This window comes from Neomonachus schauinslandi, chromosome 2, assembly GCF_002201575.2.
Source record: "Neomonachus schauinslandi chromosome 2, ASM220157v2, whole genome shotgun sequence".
NCBI classification, from domain to species: domain Eukaryota; kingdom Metazoa; phylum Chordata; class Mammalia; order Carnivora; family Phocidae; genus Neomonachus; species Neomonachus schauinslandi.
The window spans coordinates 65992734-66016194 of NC_058404.1; the positions used below are offsets into that span (position 1 = coordinate 65992734).

The 23461-nt window shown below is 33.6% G+C and overlaps 1 protein-coding gene across 3 annotated transcripts in view; it reads left to right on the top strand.

Moving 5' to 3' along the window:
* Positions 1-23461, top strand: part of FSTL5 (follistatin like 5) — a 673395-nt gene that overhangs the window by 62636 nt on the left and 587298 nt on the right. For 2 of the 3 annotated variants that reach the window (XM_021698886.1, XM_021698887.1), the window contains exon 2: positions 14541-14571. In XM_021698886.1, the coding sequence (XP_021554561.1) occupies positions 14541-14571 (31 nt within the window). Of the gene's footprint in view, positions 1-14537; positions 14572-23461 lie in introns of all 3 variants that reach the window. The other variant, XM_021698885.1, reaches the window with a different exon arrangement.

Consider the following 23461-nt stretch of genomic DNA (forward strand, 5'->3'; position numbering starts at 1 on the left):
GAAAAGTATAGGAAGCATTTTACTTCCATCACTGCTTCTCAAGTCCAGAGCAGCTCAACATTGAGAGACCCTTTGGAAGGATTTACCCCATGTGGAAAAGCAGAGCTGGACAACCCCAGAAAATCTCCATGACATGGTTGTTTACAGCCTTTGCTACAGAAGACCCCCACAGTCTTTATGAAAACTGAACCCAACTGACGGAGCTGCCCAGAGTCCCTGACTTTGCATTTCCTCTCTGGTGCTGGAACTGTCTCTGCAGTGAGACCTGTTCCCAGGGGCCCCACTCATTGTTGTGCCCTGCTCTTCAGGACTAGAATAACACAGTGCCTTACTATCTAGGGGACCAGAACTGCTCTGCTCTGAACCCCACCCTAGATTCTCAGTCAAGGCTTTGATTCACTATTACTGGGGCTGTACTCCTCCTCCTCTGCATTCTACCTTCTGGATCCCAAGCTGGGTCTTTGACCCACCATCACCATGACTGCGCTGCTGCCGCTCTGTGACTCACCACCACAGTTCTAAACTATAACTTTGTCCCACCATAACTGTGGCTGGAGATGCTATTGTTCTTTGACCATCCCGGGCCCTATGTTGTGACTGTGACTACTCACCATCACCAGGCTGTGTTGATGCAGCTCTGTGCTCTGTCTCTGGAGTTCTAACTTTGACTTGTCACCACTGGGGCAAGCTGCTGCTGTTTGGCAACTGCCCTGCTCGGGCTAGGTCAGAATGTTGACCCACCATCCTCAGAGCATGCTGCTGCTGTACCCTACCCCCCGCTCCCCAGACCCAAGCTGCCACTGCACTCTGTTAACCCAGGGTCTGTGCCACTGTTGCGTCCCCTTTCAACACCCTGTGATCTGTGTCACCACCATGAGTACCAGAGACCAAGACTCCTGCACACTCCTGTACTTCAGACACTAGCGCCCCCACTGCAGCAAGTGCAGCTGTGCTGTAGGTTCCGGACACTGAGGTAGTTCTGCATGTGCCTGGTCCCAGGACCCTGACTCTACTGCTGTTCAGTGTGCCAGACCTGGTTCCAAGAGGAATGTCCTTGGCTAGAACATCCTCCTATAGGCAAGACAGGAGAACAGGAAGACTCCTGATGCCATCACCCCTGAGAACTACCATACCCTACTTGCCACTGTCACCCACAGCACATCCAAAGTCTTGGTCAAAGAAGACCTTCCACAGTTGTCATCAACACTGTCTTAAGCTGATGGAGTTTCATGGAGGCTACACTGCTTCGCCCTCCCAGGAACCAAAGATGGTGCACTTCACTCAGCCAGCAGCCTCATAACCACCTTCAGGTGAGGGTCTTTCCTCACTAAAGCCAATCTGAACAGGCAGGAAGAGTTTGTTCCCTCAAATATGCAGAAAGCAATGCCAAGTCAAAAGAAACATTAAAAAGCAAACAAACAAACAAAACAGATTTAAAAAATGACACTACCCAAGGCACACAATGATTTTCCAGTAATTAATCCCAAGGAAATGGAGATTTATGAAATACTTGAAAAGGAATACAAAATAATTATTTTAAGGAAGCTCAGTGAGATTCAGTGGAACACAGATACACAATTTGGTAATGTCAGGAAAATAATGCATAAACAAAATGATAAGTTCAATAAAAAATCATAAAAAATAACTATACAGATTTATACAGATTTTGATCTTGGTAATCATTCCATGATATATGTATTTGTGTGTGTGTATTTGTTTATATATATGTATGTGTATATATATATAATATATATCTTATATATATTATATATATGTATCATCACATTATACATATTAAATATATACAATTATATTTGTCAACTATTCTTCAATAAAGTTGAAAAAAGTAAACAATTGTAAACATAATGCCCTAGGCCTCACTCACCTTTCAGTTAAAATTAGGCTGATACTATAATAGCTGCTATCACCCACCTGCCCAAGCAGGAATGAAAATCCTATCAAATATACTTCTCCTTATTTTAGGGATATCTCACTTGGGGAGTTCATCTTTTTAAAATGGCAATTTAACCCATGGTTTTGTCTCTGATCTCATGTAATCACATTTGATTGAGAATGTTGCTGTATATACTATGGTTATCATCCCCTAGAGACCTCCATAAAACTGTAGGTAGAGGATGTAAGTAGGGGAAGCTAGACCATGACTTTTGGTCACCTCAATGAGATAATATATGTAAAGCACTTAAACATTTCTTGCCATGTAGTAAGACTAATATGTGTTTTAATCTTCCCCTTCTCCCCCTTCCCCTCAGGCTCCACTCTTCCCTCTAGCATCCCCTCCCCCTTTCTCTATTTTTATTCTTAAGCCTTAGTCTTCTTTTCATAGACACTTGCAAGGAATCTCTCCACCCATGTTTATCCACAATGGTTGCATTTATGCTTAGAGACCATCTATTGACCTCCATTGTGCTTATCTTCCCTATCAAGTCCCTCCCTTGGTTGCCTGTGCCCAGAGTATCTTATACTTTGGGATATTTGGCTATAAGTCTTTATATTTTCTACATTGCAGGATGTAATTTTTTTTTTGTACAAAGTATATTTTCAATAATAAATGTTAGCTATTGGTAGTCTCAGTAAAATTTATATTACAAGAAAAAGCATACTATACCCCATTGGAAATTTAAAAATCAAATCATTAGATTCTTATAACAAAAATAAGTTAGGATCCATTTAGAGACTTAATAAGTTATAAATTTAAATATATTGAGGGATAAACATAAAGTGTAAAGAATTCTAATGCAAATGTGTGCATTTTAAATAATACAACTTAACTAATTTCCATGTCAGCATCATTAATTAATTAGTGATTTATATTTCTATTTATTCCAAATCCTTTAATTAGTGATTTGTGTTAGGAAAACCATCATTATTTTTCACACTCCAAAAACACACTGTGAAAACTGTTATAATAATTGGCATGTTTATTTAATTTATATGGCTCTTTACCAGATAGCTTTAGCTATAACACTTGAGTGGGCATAAATTTTCTTCTGGAAATGGGAGAGAAGTTTCTTGAATATGTTTTTATATAATCCTCATGTTTAAAGAAGTATGTAGTTGAGCTATGCTTACCTATTCACTATTTCTCCCAAAGGATTAAATATTTTACAATTCCGTGCTTTTGCACAGCTTAATACTCTTTTCCACAGCAAATTAGTTTAGTACTCTTTAATTCTTAGCTCAAGCAACAATTTTCACAGTGAGTTCTCCCTTTGCCCCATACTCAGCATAGACAATTGCTCCTCCCATTCTTGTTTCCAGATCATCCTATAAGTTTTTCTTATCATTGTTTTATAATTAATAGCTATTAGTCTCTCCAGATAGAACATGAACTTCTGAGATCAGAAATTTATATTATCTAGGGGTGCCTGGGTGAATTAGTAGGTTAAGCGTCTGCCTTCTGCTCAGGTCATGATCTCAGGGTCCTGGGATGGAGTCCCGCAACAGGCTCCCTGCTCAGAAGGGAGTCTGCTTGTCCCTCTGCTCCTACCCCCACTTGTTTTCTCTCTCTCTGTCTCTCTCTCAAATAAATAAATAAAATCGTTAAAAAAAAAGAAATTTATGTTATCTATACTTCATTCCTATCTTATAGCATAGTGCTGGCCATGTATATTCCAAACAGACCTATATTCAAGGAGTGAGCTAATATGTTGATACCTTATTAAAGTAGTAATGTGATCATAAGATTAATATGTTCTAATTATACTTTGAATTTCTTCACATATTAATGAGATAAATGGATAAAGCCAGTTAGAATGTATATTATCAATTTAAAAAATGTAATTAACTTCATTTTTTTAGAAAAAATCAATATTTCAAAAATTAAATAGGTGTATCTTTTAGATGTTTCCATATTTATGCTGGATATCCTTCACAATGAAATATTGTCTATAATACATAATTAAAATTGTCAAAAACTTTTTTTTTAATATATGTTCTTTCCATTTCAAAATTATAGCTTTGAAAAAAGTGGCCCATCAACATATGTTAATTTTAGATTTTCCCCATATTTCAACTCAAAGTCTAATAGTGTAAAACAATGATGTTGTAAGAAGGGACTACAGAATTATCACTTTGATTTTAAGATTGTAGGTTAGATAAAAGAACATTTTTTTCCTAGTGATTTTTAAATACTCAAATCTTACACATTGTAAAATAAATAAGTAATTTTATACTTTATATAGAGAGGGGTACTCATATATGCGTGCATCATGTATGGAGATTTTAGTGAGTGCTTTCTCCTTTGATTATTTTATTTTATGAGTCTGCATTATTTTCTATCTAACATGTTTCACTACCTAATTCCTCAATTTCTGCAGGCTGTTTTTGCTGCCCTAAATGCCCATAATTCCTTCACCTCGTTAAATCCTGCTCATCTTTTAAGATCCAGTTTGTTTATGTCTTTCATGAGTATATGAACCAAAGATGTCTTTTGTGACACATTGTGAAAATTCTTATTGATTGTATTTGACATAATATCTGGTGATAGTTTATGCATACGTCTCACTCATTTAACTTAAATACATATTTAAAAAATCAGACAAAAAATATTCCTGATGTTTACATTAGATTTAAACCATGAATGTAATTCTATATTTTCCATAATAGATTTTATTTTAAATGTAAATACAAATAAACTTCCATCATAAAACTTCTAAATTTAATATTAAAATTATAATATATGTAACAAAAACATAATACAAATATTATTAAATATGGATATGATTTATAAGTAAATTCAGTTCTGGTTTGATTTTTTTTTTTTAAGTCTAGTGCATGTGTCTTGTTACCTTCCTTATGGACTTTAGAATTCAAAGTAATACTGAGGATATCCATCAATCTAATAACAATTTCTTTTCATCTTTTCTTCCTTAAAATCACATAAATATATCAAATGTAATATGAATCTATAATAAGAAGCAACTATGATTTTGACATTGGAATTAATGACCTCACACCAACATATTAAGCCAAATGAGAAGCAGCTCTAGATTGACAATCTATAACTTTTACAGGTCATGGTTTGAATATCTATATATCTATATCCATATCTATCCATATCAATCTGTATAATACATAACTTAGAGCAAATTGTACATATGCTATATATAACTAATATATGTAATATTTCTTTAAAATGTAAGAAAATTTCTTACTTCTTCATGAAAGGATGAAACCTACTAGTTGACCAAATATAGTAATTTTATCATCCCATTGTGCACTTAGCATGACACACTATTTCCTGTCTTCCATACACTCTCATAGATGCCTAACTTTGTTCAAGCTATGTCTTTTGATAGGATCCTCTCCTTCCTATTGCTGTAGAGATCAACTACTGATTCTTACTATCTAATCTGCTCTCCCGTATATTTCCCAGTTTTCTACATTCTCAAAGCTTTCTTTCACCTAAGAAAGAATGCTTTAACTGCTCTCTAGATTTTATACATTATTCCATACACATTCCAGTAAAGGGAACATAAAATGAACAAATAAGTACATATTATTCCAGGAAGTAGCAACCTCTGTGTGAAATGAATAAAAAGGTAAGAAAAGCAACTAATAATGGACATGCTGTTTTAGAAGGGTGAAGGTTACTGGGTGTTATACACAACTGATAAATTATTGAACACTACATCTGAAACTAAAGATGTACTGTAAGTTGGCTAATTGAATTTAAATAAAAAAAAGTAGAATGGTGAAGGTTGAGGCTTATTGAGAAGGTGATATTGTATCAAGAACATGATTCAAATTCTAAGGGAAGTATTTTATTTTATTTTATTTATTTTTTTTTTTAAAGATTTTATTTATTTATTTGAGAGAGAGAGAATGAGAGATAGAGAGCACGAGAGGGAAGAGGGTCAGAGGGAGAAGCAGACTCCCTGCTGAGCAGGGAGCCCGATGCGGGACTCGATCCCGGGACTCCAGGATCATGACCTGAGCCGAAGGCAGTCGTGCAACCAACTGAGCCACCCAGGCGCCCTCTAAGGGAAGTATTTTAAATAAAAGATCAGAAGATTGATTAAACTAAGTAAGATGGAAAATTCACCATTAGAGTTTACCGAAAACATGTCTGTATCTCCAAGATTTAGGAGGCTTGATATACTGCATTTTAATTGCAACTATTTCTTATTTTCCAGGCTTTTTATAATTAAATTGCCACCAGTGAAATATGTTTTTGAGAAAGTGTGTGCATATGTGTGTGTATGTGCACACACGTGTGCATTGAGGGCCTCAGGGAGGGAGCTCATGTGTTCATGGGTATGCATACTTCAGAATAGAAGAGATTTGCTACAAGATTTGGTGGAGTAGTTCTGCTGAAACTCTCCTATTCTCAGCCTCCATGAATTTACTATTACTTAATATTAAGTATAAATATTACTTAATAGCCCTAATATAAAAGATCACTTAGTGGCCACCACTGGAAGATGTTAGTGAATCAATTCATTATTTTGAACACTAGCAAACTAAAGAGAAGAATCAAGTATTTACTTTTCCTTTATTATCTGTATCCATTGTGGAACGTAATAATAGAAGAAGTTTCTCTTTATAAAAGTATTCCAACCAATACATGAAGAAAGAATGATAGAATTAAAATATCAACATTTTATAGTAGGTTTAGACATTAATCATCAAAAGCTGCTAATATCACAAAAAGAGAGATAATCAGACATTAGGTGACTCCAGAGAGGAGAACACACCACCTCCTACAAAGTGGTCTTGCCAAAACAAACAGACAAATAAACAAGCAAGCAAACATGCACACAAGCAAAAAAACAAAAGCTACAGTAACAAAAAAAATAAAAATAAAATAAAAATAAAAAAAATAAGACTGAATCTAATTAAACCCGTAGATCCAACTATTGGTTCACAAGGTACAGAAGACAGAGGACACCATCAGGATGAAATCCGTAAAATCCAGATTGTAGGAAACTCTGGAGACAAGTGACGTGATTTCTCAAAAATAAATTGAGAGGAAAACAAGATGAAAGGGGATCCTATGGATTAAAAGGGACATCAAGGACATATCAATTGCAAGTGCAGGTCTGATTTGGATACTTTAAACTATAAAAAAATATGACTTTTCTGGGATGTTTGGAAATTTGAAAAAAAAACTTTAATATTTTACATGTTAACCACCTAGCACATGGAAATAAACAAAGATATATATATCTATAGATATATAGGTATATATATTGAACATGAGTATGCTGCTGCAAATCAACATTTCACAACTTTTGTTTGGTGGTATTTGTTTGGTAAACAATAATTGCATCAGAGAGAAGGGAAGAATCCTGAGAAGAAATTTAAACTAGGCAGTCTTCTAAATTAATAATCTTCACCTTCATGTTTGTTTACCACCAAAATTTATTTTTGTATATCCTTTCTTTCCATTCATTGATTATTTTCACTGTTAGGATCTATTTGTCTTTATTCTTGACTTTAAAATTATATACATTTACCTTAGCTTCTATAGCATTACTGTATATATATGCATTATATAAAAATATATATGTAAATACAATACAAATAAATACAAATACAATAGAACTTGCAGAAAATACTTCTAATCACATTTTATGTGTGCTGCATGTTAGACTATTAATATATATAATGATTCAGCTTTGGTGAATGATGACATCTACTTCAGTAACAAGTATGGATCATATGGATTGTGAGCAAGATTACTTTAGCCAAGACACATTACTTTTGGATACTACAGACTTATGTGTCTCTTTTGTTAACATTTAAATTTTAAGATTCATTATGGACTTGATTAAATATGCCAGTAAAACTATTCTGTTCATTTGACTTTTCTTAAATCCCCAGACTGACGGTTTGTTTTGTTTTCTCAGCACATGATCAACCTAAACACAGTTTGAGTGTGCTTTTTTATACATTTTAGGCAATGAAAAATAAATAAAGAAAAATACTTTTCTCCCCCCATGACTTTAAAGAAAATCTATAGTCCCTCAGAATGTGCCACCCATTCAACTAAGGCATTGATATGTTTAAGGATGAGTCCTTAAGTAGAAAATAACTTTCTAATATTATGGTAGGTAGCATGGCCTTACCATATGCCTTTTAATTAATGGCCAAATGCAAACCAAGTCACATGGGGCTGAGGGAAAACAGTAACCTAGAAATCTTTCCTTATCACTCCCATATTGGAGGGGGAAAGATGCTGCATTTTACAGATGTTCCCTACGTCCTTCATGTAGTATAGACGTTATTTTTATGTACATTTAAAGAAAGACTAAGTACATTCTCCCAAAGTAGAGGGAGAATTGTTTTACCTCTAAGGGACTAATTCCACTGTACTTGCACTTGCTTCATTCTTATATCCTTCTATGTGAAGGGAAGCCTATGGGATGACCAAAAGGCACATAATTAGCCTCATTAATCTGGGGACATGCATAGGCAAATTTAAAATAAAAGTATCCATGGGTATTACTTGTATGAGTTTTATGTCTTTTTTTCAAGTGATTTAAGCTTTATACTATGGAATAAGAGGACAATTCACTGTCTAATGTTTATAACTCAATGCTGTTATGATGGAAATGATTCACTTAGTATTTAGATGGTTTCTTCTCTTTCTAGAGACCTTGTACTTCTTAGTAAGAAGGAAGGAACCAAGTAAACTGTGTTTGAAGATACTGTGGCCAGACATTTAATTTTAGTGCTTGATAAAGAGAGATCAATTTTTATGTTAGAGGCATCATGAGATGTTAGTAAATGCCGTGCTAAAATGCAAACACTAGATAAGAAACATTCTTAATAATATCTTCTAGAGTGATAGCATTCTGCCCTTAAATGGTACTAACAACCTATGCATTAGTGTTATTTGCTATAGTCTTGTTTGCCTAGATGCTTTAGGACCACTGCATCTCATTTTAGAAATTACTGTGTACCCCAACATGACTTAATTTTATACTGGCTTAGCTAAATTCCATTTATTATGTTGTATTTTTTTAATATTTAAGACATTATGTTATACAATCATGTGTTCCTTCTGAATCCACGCTACTGCCCAGATTGTCTTTGCCAATCTCTATCATACTGTCTGCAAGGATCTATTTACTCATTTCTATCATTGAGCTGGATTTCATGGAGTCTATTTGTGTAATTACTATAGCACTTTGGGATTCTTCCAAGAAATCGTGTAGTACAAAGTAGAACACAAATGGTTTGCTATTATTTAATTTTGATATGTAGCCAAGATGCATTTTTTACTTTAAGACAGGATCAACTGATCAGAAAATCTTTTGAAAGAATATTAAAATTGAGTTATACCAAGGGATTGGCATTCTACCTTTGCAGACAAGATCTACGTTTTCTTAATATAAGAATGTTTTTCAAATATATCATGAGGACAGGGTAACAAATCTTCCTGACCTCTTAGGAGTTCTCACATAATTATATAATCACAGTTTTCTCCTTAACATTTCCCCATTAAAAAAATTAACATTTAAAACATGAAGTAATAGTTTATAAAATAAAATTGTGGAAAGTATATTGCCAGGTGAATAATGCAACATTTTAGTCATAGAAGCAAGTTGGAATAGTTATTACTTTGAAAATCCTAAATAATGCTTATTAAATATCTACTGACATGGTTCTAATACAAGTTTTGCAGTGAATGAAGAAGTTTATCTTTATTTTTTTCTTACTTTGCAGGTTTGTTATTCTTCTCAGTCCATTAAATTAATTTCTATTTTTTTCTTTAAATACATGCTTCTTGAACATTTCCAGTTTATAGAATATTTAAGGCTATTTTCATTGGTAATTTATGATTATATACAATTGTATAAATAGAGAATTAGGTTTTAAGAAAAAATATAATAAGATATAATATCAGTGAGTATTAAGCCTATTTGCCTATAATTAAAATAAAGCTAATATCAGTGTCATACAAACTTATTATGGCAAATCCCAATTAGGATTTTGACAATAACAAGCTGTCCTATTCACCTACTCTCATAAAAAGCAGTACATTTAAAATCATCTCTATCTCCTCAAATTTCTGAGAAATCATCCTACTTCACCACTCATCTGACTCCTTCTAATAGATAAAGAAAACAAATCCTCACAGACTAAATGTTTAAAATTAATCAGATCAAACCTATCAAATTCTTGCATCTATGACCCCACTTTCTGTGCCTACCTGTTATATTGGAGGAACTGGTTCTCCTCCTGTCTAAATGTCTCCACTTATATTCAGTGTCACATTCAATAACCTTATGAAATCCATCATATCATCTCTCCCTGTTATCATAATCCTCTCCATTTCTACTATGTATCTCCCATCATTTATACATTCTCAATTCTCACTGATTTAAATAATATAAAACTAAAGATGAAACAAAGAGATGAACAAAAACCAAACACGATACCTATATGAATTTCACTTAATCACCAGTCACACACCACCCCAGGCCTTTCCTTCCTATGCATTTTTCTCCCATTACATTTTTACTATGTCACACATTTCTCAATTTCCCTCTCCTTCCTTGAGTAACTTCAGTTTTACTTCCAAACACGTAACACCACAAAAACGTGTTTTTTTTTGAAGTCAATGATTCCATCTATGCCACTTTTTTTTTTTTTTAAGAGAGAGAGAGAGCACGGGGGGGGGGGGGGGGGGGGGGGGAGGAGGGACAAAGGGAGAAGGATAGAGAGAATCTTAAGCAGGCCTGAGGCGAGGCTCCAGCTCAGGACCCTGAGATCATGACCTGAGCTGGAATCAAGAGTCAAACGCTTAACCGACCGCGGGCCCTTAACCCAGGAGACCCTCTACCACTTTTTCTAGTGGGCATTGCCTTGGATATAATCGTACTTGATCTGTCAGAAGAATTCTATGCTATTGAAAATCTCCCCCTACATAATATATTCCCTGGGATTCCATGATTCCATGCCCCCTTTTTTTTCCTCCTATAATTTGTCTATCCTTCTATTCTCTTCTGTTGGCTAATTCACTTTATATTTTTCTTATATTGTTTCCAATACTTAGTTCTAGATCATTCAACTCTACTATATGTTCTCCAGATGCAGTGCTGATGATTTATACACATGGTGGTGATTTCTAAATTTATATGTCTTGCTGAAATATCTCCCATGAGTTCCAAACATTTTAACCATCTGCCTACTTTGCATCCTCAGAGTGATATTTAAAGTAAAATCAAAGTCAGAATATTCAAACATAAAACCCATGAAAAATTCAGGCTCTTTACTCTTAAAAGACAGAGTAGATAAGGATTACTTTAAGTGTCTGAGCAACTGAGGGAGAGATGAGGAAGATGAAGAAGATGAGAAAGGTGGTGAAAGAAGTAAGGGAAGATCAGAAGTTCAATTCTGGATGTGATAAGTAGGCTGTTACTAGATATCCAAGTAGAGATGTCAAAAATACAGTTAAATACACGAGGCTGAAGTTCAATGGTGAGAATTGGCCAGAGATATAAATTTGAGAGTCCTTAGGAAAAGGATGGTGGTTAAGGCCAGAAGATTAAATAAGATCACCAAAGGAATGAAGTATATATGGAAGAAAGGGAAGGGCTCAATGTTTAGGAAACCAGTGTTTAGAAATTGAGATGAGGAGGAATCAGTAAAGCAGTTGGGAAAAGGGTGGTCAGACAAGAGAAAAATTCACAGAGTGAGACAGTATTAGAAATCAAGTGATGAAGTATAAAAGTGTTTTTTTTTTTTGGATACCTTTCTCATCTTAGAGGCAACTTCATCCTTCTAGTGACTCAGATCCTTGAAATCACCCTCATCTATCCTGTATCTCATACCCCAAATTTATTCTATTGGCAGTTCTGATATTCCAACTGCACTGCTATCACACTGTTCTGTGCCATAATCACCTCCCACCTGAATTACTGCTAGTCTTAATAGCCAGAATGATTCTACCTAAATGCAGTTCAGATAATGTTACTCCTCTGAGAAGGAACTTACAATGTTTTCTCAGCTGTCTCAGTGTAAGAGCCAAAGATCTAACAAATGCCCCCGGCGCTGATCTATCCAACACTTATTGGCTCCCGTATTGCATTTCCTACCAAACTCCCCTTACTTAGTCTAGTCTAGTCACACTGGCCTCCTTGGTAGTTTTGACAATGCCAAGAACTTTTGTACCTAAGGAAGCGTGCGATTGTTTTTCTCTCCTAGAATATATTTCCCCCAGATCAATCCTCGGAATATCCTCTCATCTCATTTAAAATCTTATTCAAAATTCATTTTATCAGTTGTTAAACATTTGGGGTCTTTCCATAATTTGGCTATTGTTGATAATGCTGCTATAAAAAGTGGGGTGCATGTACTCCTTTGAATCTGTATTTTTGTACCCTTTGAGTAAATACATAGTAGTGCAATGCTGGGTTATAAGGTAGTTCTATTTTTAACTTTTTGAGGAAACTCCGTACTGTTTCCAGAGTGGCTCTTGCCATTTACAATGAAATGGCTGGAGCTAGAGTGTATAATGCTCAGCGAAATAAGTCAGAGAAAGACAAATACCATTTGATTTCACTTGTGTAGGAATTCAAGAAATAGAAATAACAGATGAAATAGGGGAAAGAAAGAAAAAAAAGAGACAGGTAGGCAAGAGACAGGTAGAGACTCTCATCTGTAGAGAACAAACTGAGGGTGGCTGGAGGGGAGGTGGACAGGGGAATAGGCTAAATGGGTGAAGGGTATTAAGGAGGGCACTTGTGATGGGCACTGGGTGTTATATGTAAGTGATGAATCACTAAATTCAACTCCTGAACCTAATATTACACTATATGTTAACTAACTAAAATTTGAATAAAAACTTGAAACAAAAAAAAGTCATTTTGTCATTGTAGACCCATGTAAAAATTGCAGTCACTTACTCTAAAACTACCTTTTATGGTATATCTTTTTTCTAAATAGAATTTACTAACATTTATGCAGTATGTTACTTTAAGGACACATTTTTTTTGTTTTGTTTGTTTTGTTTTATTTCATTTCTGTTTTGTTCATCCTTTGTAGCCTTATCATCTGGAGCAGTTTCTGGCACATAAAAGCAATCTATACATATTTACTCAAAGAATAAATGACCAAATGAATGAATGAATGAATGGCAAAAGAAAAGGAGAGAGGACAGAGAGATAGATTTTTGTTTTTCATTAGCAAATATCTCTTTGGAAAGCTCAAGCTTGCTTATCTTATATGATGAAAGGATAATATATTTTTAAATCAAGTAATTTATATTTAAATTTTAGTTTTAATGAATAACAGATACTCTAAATTAAAAATAAATCAGGACTGGAAAAAATAAATTAATTAACAAAGGACAGTACAGGATCCAAAAACAAAGGCTAAGGGCGCCTGGGTGGCTCAGTCGCTAAGCATCTGCCTTCCGCTCAGGTCATGATCCCAGGATCCTGGGATCGAGCCTCACATCAGGCTCCCTGCTCAGCGGGAAGCCTGCTTCTCCCTCTCCCACTCCCCCTGCTTGTGTTCCCTCTCTCGCTATGTCTCTCTCTGTCAAATAAATAAATAAAATCTTTTAAAAAAACAAAACAAAAACAAAAACAAAGGCTGGACAAATTAGGACAAGAGAAGTAGCACAGAAAGTATTAAAGTTTAATAGAATCATACATTGGATAAACATGTTCCATAAATATACATTTGTCAATATGCATTTTTATTCTCAAATCTGACTCTTGGATTAATGCCTGCAGCAAAGTACGTTCTTCTTATTTTTCACGGTTTTCATAAATTTTATCAAAATTTTTTGGCATTTATACATTTCTGAAGTTCTATTTATATATGTCATTTTTTATTAGAAATACATTTCAAACTTATTTTTCGAGTGAGGCCCTGAAACTTACACAGAGTAAACTATGCTTGAATATTAATTGAGAAGGTATAGAGGGCACAATTTCTACTTAAGAACTTGAAAGCAAGCTAATTCTTTTGGGGTTGCCTGGTAACTAATAAGGAGTATGTCAAATTGAAAGACAGGTCTGACTAAAGCAGCCTTTGAATAAATAATAGAATTGTTGTCAACTTTAGCCTTCAAGTAGTGAGGCAGGGACCAATTCTAAATTAAATTGAAGGAAAGACAGTTGAAACATTTTATAGTTTTTTAGTGAATTGTCCACTATTTGCCCTTAAACTTTTTTCCTCACCAACAATTTGTGATTAATGCAGAGACACTGAAAGCAAATTCTGAAGACATGATTCAATATCTGTTGAAATTAAATGAAATGGCCTAAGGCATTTGAGAGGCATGATTATTTCCTATTCATTACCATTTATTTATTTAGGAATCCATATTAATATAATGTATTAGTTTCTCAAAGAAATATGTGTCCTGGAAGAATGATTACTACTTTGATAAAAGATTGGACCTAACTGTTTTTTAAGGTGAGATTTGTGTTACGGTGACTCCAGGGTACATGTACAACAAAATATCTTGACAAGTCTTTAGTTACCATGATCTGTTATATCAGGCTGTTGATCACATACTCATAGATTTTGACCTATTTCTGTTTTAATTCCAGCAGGAAAAGAGTCAAGACAGTTCAAGAATCAAAGGTAAGAGATGACTGTTTTAAGATCATAGTTTCATCAATTCATGTAAGTATAGAAGAAGAAAAAAATTGACTGAGCTTTGAAAATATAGCTAAAAATGAGAAAACATTAAGAACTTAAAATCTTCAATGTGGTTTTAAAGTCATTGTGAGCCCTTTGGGAATTCTGCAAGGTCACTGGGGATCCTCTACTGAGATTTCCTTTCTTCATAGAGTGCTGTTGGAAACTTCAACATAATTTTCTGTTGACTCTCTGAATTGTTCTCATGGAATTCCTCCATCGGTCATTGTCCATAAGAGTTGGTGTTCTGTTATATCTATGATTTAGCAGATGAACTTTAAAAAATATGTCTCATGGAAAACCAAGCACTGCTATCTCATTTTACTTTCTATGAAAAAGAAAGACAATATTTATATGTTAAAATTTGGTGGTAGCTTAATGGCATAGTACACTCTAGTCAGACATAAGGAAACTCTTTTCCCCACAATGACATTCTTATGTTCTGATGTTTATTGTTGAAATAATAAATTGCTCTAGGTAGATTATAATCCTACAGCAAAAGGTTTCCATTAATTTGTGCTCCTGCTGATCATAATCATGAAATTTAACAAATTTTTCCTGGGTTAATCCTTCTGGCCTCTCCCTTCAGGTGCTGGCCCTTCTTATTGTACAAGTTGGACATCCTCACCCACCTATCCCTTTCCGGTAGTATTTAGTCATGAGCCCGACTATGGAATGAAGGCAATTTCTCCATGTCCTTCCATCCTGTTTCACATAGAAAGATAGGTTTATTTTTACTGTACTTTTTTTAGAGTTCTACAAAACCAAAACAAACCAAAATTAAAAAAAAAATGTGGAGAAGTTACCAAGTTTACACTTACTTCTGAAAAGATGAAAGGGCAGTTATTCTTCTGAGGGTCTCTAAATTGACATCAGTCTTGCTTACTAATAACATATCCAAATATAATCTCTGCACATTTCTCTGCAACCAACTAAATTACACAATTTGTTTTCCATGCTTGGTCATCCGTGTGTGTCTGTATTACTGAAGAATATGAAAAGACATACTTTTTTATTTTGCTAGGTATATTTTATTCAAATGAATTATGTAAGACTGCCCTTCCAGGGATTCCCAAACTGTTTGTGTTCTTTCTCAGCAAAATGAAGTATGTCTTGTTATTTTATATGTGAAATTATTACACTTATTTATCCTCAAAGCACTCATATCAACTCAAAGTTTCATACCTTTGTGTTGCAAAAGGGAATTTCTATTCCAAGATGTGCTGTATGATGATATCCTTTATTAAAGTTACATTGACGATTTTAGCAGGAAAATAAAGATGGTCCTAACAAGTTTAAAAGAATGATCAACTATTCAGAAAGCCGTATTTCACACTGCTTTTCAGTGACATTACAAATATGTTAAGATAGAGTATATTATGTGTTTAAAATCCATTAAGAATTTGATAAACATTATTAGGAAATAATTTCCTTTGAAGAATAGTTCTAATATAAGGAGCAAAAGTCAGTTACCCTTTACCAGTATATCTCAGGGGAGTATTTTAATTTGTGATTTGTTTATTCATTTATATTTAAGGGCATCTCTCTAGAGTTCTGAGTGATAAAACAGTAACAGTTTTTGACAAAACTTAAATGATTCTTGTTTTACAAAGAGCTTAAAAATTCTGTCAGCTTAGTCAAGTTTTTAATTTTCCAAAAATAATTTAAAATACAACAATCAGAAGGATAATATCATTGTGGAAAGGTTGTGTATGGTTATGCTCTAGCGTGCTCCTGAGTATCTGCTTTACTCTAGCTCTGTCATTAAAAGAATGTTTGTTCCTTCACCAAAAGGATTCAGTTCTTTTATAATGCAATTTTCCCTTCCTCTGTTTTCAAGTGGAAACTTTTGGCTCTTCTCATTCAGAAGTGATAAAAATAAAATATATTCCCCTTTCATAGCTAGTTATGTGTTGGGAGACACAGAGGACTAAAGTTGGTTCCCTAATAGTCACTTATATGGTATATTATTAACATCTATCTTTTGTTAAATATCTACTAGATGTCAGACACTGGGCTGAGTTTTTCTACATATATTACCTCGTTTTAATCCTCAAACACACATTATAAGGTAAGATTTAGCATTCAAACATGCCAGCATATTGAGAAATCACATCTAAAGTAAATAATTCAGACCAATATTATCATCTTGTTCTATTTTTAAATGGGTCATATTTTATTTAACCAATTTACCAATTATACATTAGGTACATTTAACATGCTGTTATTAGCAATGCTTTTGACATTTTCATGGATTTGATATATATGAATTTTATTATTTATGCATTATTTTTCTTTAATAGTATGGCGTTACAAATATTTCCCCTACTGCCAGTTTATATAAATACTGCTCAGGGCTTTGTAACTTTAAGAAAATTTTGATAATAATAGATGTGATACAGGAATGTTCTAGGGGACAGGTGTGAAAATTGTGCCAGCTTGTTCAATAAATGCTTGTGATCTTTGACAAGTGACTTAATCCTTCAGAAGTAATTTCTCTTTTATAGTTTATATTAACATAACATACCCCATGATATCAAAAGTCCTTTTACATATATGAAATTCTAAGGCTTATACTTCTATAAAGGCATTGGACAATGCTATTATTACAAACACTTATCCTTCAAAACTCTTAATTCTCAATAGGTTCTACATGGCAAATATTATGTCTTATACATTTATGTTAAGGAAAAGGTAAGCTGCACAATTGTTCTCCCTGTGGTACATACATACATTCTTGTATATAGTGAACAATGAAGGACAATATTATGTTAAGATCAAATTAAAGGTGTGTGTTTGGAACAATAAATGATATTAAAGTACTATGGAGCCTATAGTCTTTACATGTAAACACACACACACACATACAAATACACATAGATGCTATTTACTTTTATACAACCATACATTCAGATTCTCTTTTATTTCTTACATTACAAAATTGCCAATTGAGAACACTGAAAATGATCTGATACATACAGGGATATATCTATATCTATATCTATCTATCTCTCTCTCTATATATAGATATACATAGAGACTATATATATATATATATATATACCCATTTTATATATATTATCTCTATATATCCATGCTATATATATATTATATAAAATATATAATATGTCTCTATATAACATAACTGTATATAAATATGATATTAAATTGGAATTGGAATGCTAATAAACTCCTAACCTGGGTTGCTTGAGTATTCAGAGTCTCTTCACTAGAATAATCTTATAGAGTTCCTGATGTTAGCTCACTTCTTCCAGGTTAGGTAACTAGTCAGGAATAGTTATTGGATAGGAATGGACCTTCAAATTTGTATTCCTGAAAGCCACTGGACACATTACATTAATAAATGAAACTGTCATATAAAACTGAAAGATGGTAATTCATATATCTGAGACTTTTATGAGACTCTTTGTCTAATTGTTGGGTATCTTTCTGTTTAGGAAATAAAATATGCCAGTACAATAATAATGCCTGAAATGGAGACTGTTACCATTATATGAAACTCAGAGTCACTATATTTTTAATGAATTACAATACCATACTAATGAATGTTAGGTTTTTTTGTATTCAGTTTAGAAAGCTATTTCTGAGGCAAATAATTGTAGGATTTACAAAAACTGTGGTTTTTGTCTATCATATTCAATGGCTATAATCCTTAGGAAGTTTAAGTATCTAAACGACAAGAAAACTCATGTCTAGAAAATGTCAACCCAAAGATTGTTTCGTTTATTTATTTGTTTGTTTTTGGCAAACAGTAATGCTGGATAAACCCCAGGCAAGTGGACTTACTTCAGTCTTGTGATAATAATCATTGAGAAATAATTAAATGTTGTAAAAGCATGTGAGGGAGTGATAATTTTTTTTTTAATAATAAGACATACCTTGTTTTATTACACTTCATTTTGTGCTTCACAGATATTTTGGTTTTTGGTGCTTTTTTTTCCTTACAAATTAAAGGTTTATAGCAACCTTGTGTTGAGCAAGTCTATTGGCACCATTTTTCCAACAGCATTTGTTCACTTTGTGTCACATTTTGGTAATTCTTGCAATATGTCAAATTTTTTCATGATTGGCGCCTGGGTGGCTCAGACGGTTGAGCGTCTGCCTTCGGCTCAGGTCATGATCTCAGGGTCCTGGGATCAAGTCCCGCATCGGGCTCCCTGCTCCTTGGGAGCCTGCTTCTCCCTCTGCCTTTCTCTCTCGCTCTGTCTCTCATGAATAAAAAAAAAAAAAAAATCTTAAAAAAAATTTTCATGATTATCATATTTGTTATGGTGATCTGCAATCAGTGATCACAACTCACTGAAAGCTCAGATGATTTAGTAATTTTTTAGCAACAAACTATTTTTTAATTAAGATATGTATATTGCTTTTTCAGACATGCTATTGCACAGTTAATAGACTACAATACAGTGCAAACCTAACTATTGTATGCACTGGGGAATTAAAAAATTAATTTGACTCACTTTATTGTAGTTTTTATTTGCTTTATTGTGGGTTGTTTAGAACCTAACCCACAATATCTCTGAGGTATGCCTGCCATGTTATAACACGGCAATTGAATTACATAAAAAAGTTATATTTTCACTCTATTTATTTTATTAAAAATGCACTTTTAAAATTAATTGGGGGTAATATATTCTCATGAATGATTATCGGTTACCTTGTTGCAAAATATCAATGTCATATGTACCACTTCATAGTGTATGATTGACTAGCAACTCTTTAATTACTAATATGAGCATATCACATATTTCAGTCCATTTCACTTTATACCTAACTTAACAATATGAGTATGAAACGATTGTTGAAAACAAATAAATTAAGTTACCATGAACACATTGCCATACTTTAATGATTTCATTAGGTGATGTGTGTTACATGTATGATTTTTTCTTATACAAAAACTGGTCATAGTTCTTTATCTGAGTAGTGTTTTTGTGATAATGTGAGTTTTGAAATAAAAATAGTAATACATAGATGCAAATTCTAGAAGCCAAATTACTATCATCATGATAGTATTCCTTACTTTGACAAACTTTCAAAGAACATAACAATTTCAGTTCTAATGCATAACTCCATAGGAAAAAAAAATTAATACATATAAATTCAGTATAAATAATCTAAATGATGCTCCCAATACCTTACTAAATAACTTCCAAGTAGTATAGATTTCAATATAAGTAATAACTTTTCTCAGGGAATTAAGATAATATTCATTATCCATTCCTTAAACACCATGTAACCAACTTGGTACAATTTTAAATGATCTTGGTGTATGTCCTCCTGCCACAGCAAACAGGAAGACAAACCACCTTCACTACCTAACGATGCTATTATCATCAACCAGAAGAGGTTTCATAAAGTATCTGATTCTATTTCTCATTCATGCAATGAAGAGCTCATTTTGTATTGTGCCAAACACATCAATTCTCCCCCCTCATTTTGCATACATTCCCTAGTTTTCCAAAAGATACTAATAAATCATCTTGTCCAATAGATCATTTATTTTGGTTTCAGGGTGATTAATTTTGCCACTCACTTTGCCCACCAGGAGGCAGTACTAACTAAAAGAAATGGAGGCATAATCCCTTTGTTGATACTGTGAAAACAACCCAGAACACTTGGATCTAATTCTTTTTAATAAACTAATAATTAGAAAATAATAATTCAATGCTGCATGTAATATCAATTAATATTGTTCAGGCTTTTATTTACGTAACTCAGTATTTTACATACCTGTACACTAATATCTCAACATCGATTTTTTCAATCACCAACACAAAAAATCTTTATTATCTAGACTTCACAGAGCTAAATATTTCTGAAGTTTTTTAAAAAAATTTCACAGTCTGAAACAGTTGAATGCCATGTTTCAAGAAAAATGATGTAACATTAACCAAAATGTGTTGATGGCTTCATTTATTTAGCTTCATGAAATCACTTCACTTAGTTGCAATGGTTAGCCTTAGTGAAAGAGAGTAGTTGTTGAAATTGTTATGAAGATTACATACGTTTTTTGGCCAAAGTCCCTGTTTTATCTACCAATGAAAAACTCTCAGTTTTCCTTTACTTTGTCTCCTCAGGTTCTTTAAACATGAAATTTGACTTTATTAAAGAAGGCTATATTTACTTGGGTTTTTAAAATATATATTTCTTCTTTCTTCCAATTTAATGTAATAATATTTAAGTATCTTGTAATTATTTGATTTTTTAATTATAAAGGTAGAAATTCTGTATAAAATGAGTTGTTACTTTGTGATGTTATACTCAGTGACTTCTATGACCTGAAATAGACATACATTTCTTTGTCTAACTATAATAGATTAATTTGGAGTTTTACCTATTATGTTAAAGGCCGAATAATTTCCCTTTTAAATAAAGATGCATTTTGTAGTTTTAATTTGTTATATCAGTAACATTCTTTTTCGATTACTTAATTAGATATAACTGTTTTTATTGGAAAATGGATGCTATCCTACTAAAAGTAATATCATGTTTCTTAAATTCTTGGTGCATGGACTCTTTATCCATTAAACACTGGAAAATGAGGGAAAACTTTGGTCAAATATGCTGCAAAATTTTTACATAATCCTTTAGTGATGCTTATCTTTGCATCATTATCTCAGCAAAAAATAAACAAGCATTTTCATTGTATTTGATCAAGGATCTCTTTTTCCCCATCACAGACTTTTCAAGAAACAGTTATTTTGATTCAGAGCACTAAAATTACAAGAACCACATTCTGAAAACCACTAATTTGTGTAACACTTTTTTTTTTTTAAAGATCTATCACAGGGTTTAGACTCAGCATAGTTAGGATCAGTTATTTACAAAATCCCTGAAAAGAAACTCTGGAATAACAACAACAAAAAAAACCCCAAAAAACAAAAAACAAAACAAAACCCAGTGTCTCTTTTTTCAAGACATGCAGAAATGCAAGAGATACAGGGAAAATTGTCTCTTGGAGCAGGTAGAATAGTAGGGGCTCTCAAAACCTACTCAATAAACATTTATAATTGCCACCACCACTGCCACCACCATCATCATCATCCAGAGAGTGTTTTTTTTTTGTTTGTTTGTTTTTTTTTTGCCTCTTGATTCTCCTCTGGGGCACAAGTGAATGTAAAACATAGCAAGTGCAGGGTTCTCTTGTTTACAGCCTCTCAACTGATGTTTCATGGAAGGGTACATGTTTCTGAACTTGCTTCTGGGGTAAAAGAACTGCATAAGTGTGTAGCAGATAGATGCACAGAGGAAAACCAGTATTTTTTCTCTTTACAATGTTAATGCATGGTCATTTTGAAAGTCAAACACATTCCGAGAGTTAAAAATAATTACAGTAATTCACAATTGTGTAAATATAAGTGCCAGCCATGTCATTGCAAATGGTAAGATATCAGGTTTTTTTGAAGGATAATACACTATAGGTTAATTAATTAAATTTAAATTTAAAATAATAATAATGATAAGTGCCAGGCCCCATGTAAGGCACTTCACTTGCCTTATCTTGACTTTATATATTTAACATTTATGAGTACTTCTTTATTGTCAGGTCTTCTGCTAAATGTTTTCCACATATTATTTTATATAACCCTCAGAAGAATTTTATATACTTACAAGAGAATAAATTTTGCTGTCAATCCATCTATCTAAAAACGACCATCATTACCATTTTGGTATATGTGAATTCAAACATTTTTTACATATGCATATATGTCATTAAAAAAATAAACAATCAAAAAAAAAAAACCCCCCACAAACAACTTAGTATTCGTTTGGAAGTGTTAATGGATAACCTTGTTTCTGAAAAGTTTGCAAATGCTTTGTGATGGATACTATGAATTGGTTCACTCAACAACCATTTCAAACACCAATTAGCATGATTTCTTTTTATAGACTTTTTACAGAATCTAGTAAATTAAAAGCTACATTTTCCAGATTTCCTTGCAGTTCGCCTTCTGGATGTGTTTTAGGTTTTTACCATCTGATTCATACAAGCATGGCCTTTTATGAAATTCTTATTATAAAACAAGCACAGTTTTGGAGAAAGAACTTTTCCTTTCACAGACAATGGCGAAAACAGTGTAGTTCTGAACTCAGCAACTAGGGTGGCAGCTTATTTATGTATTAGTCCTGATAATCGCAGAGGTAGTGAGCCTTCTGATATTATAGGTCTGTGGTGGGGTTTTAGAAGTTGTTTCTTTTTTTTTTTTAAAGATTTTATTTATTTATTTGAGAGAGAGAGAATGAGAGAGAGCACATGAGAGTGGGGAGGGTCAGAGGGAGAAGCAGACTCCCCGCCGAGCAGGGAGCCTGATGCGGGACTCGATCCCGGGACTCCAGGATCATGACCTGAGCCGAAGGCAGTCGCTTAACCAACTGAGCCACACAGGCGCCCCTAGAAGTTGTTTCTAAGAGCTCAACACACAGCCCTTTCCTTCAATCCTGTGAGCTATTTTCTATATCCTTTAATCTATCTCTTTTACTTAAATAGGGCAGAGTCTTTTGTCCATAACAAAAAGTCTTGATCAATGCATTGGTCTGTTCTAGGACTCCAACAACTAGGGACCTGGTATGAACAAAGTAAGTAACCAAGGAAGCAAACCTATCTGCAAGGCTGAGGCCGGCAATGACAGCCAGGAGGTGTACATTGTTATGCTCAAATTGCAGAGCAAACACGCATTGTTCAGACGTGTTAAAACCAGGTGGTCCTATCTAGCTTGCAAGCATAACAGTAGGGAATTCTTAAGTCAGATGTCATTATGGTTCAAATGGTTGCTTATTTAAACTATTCAAACTTTTGTGTTGAGCA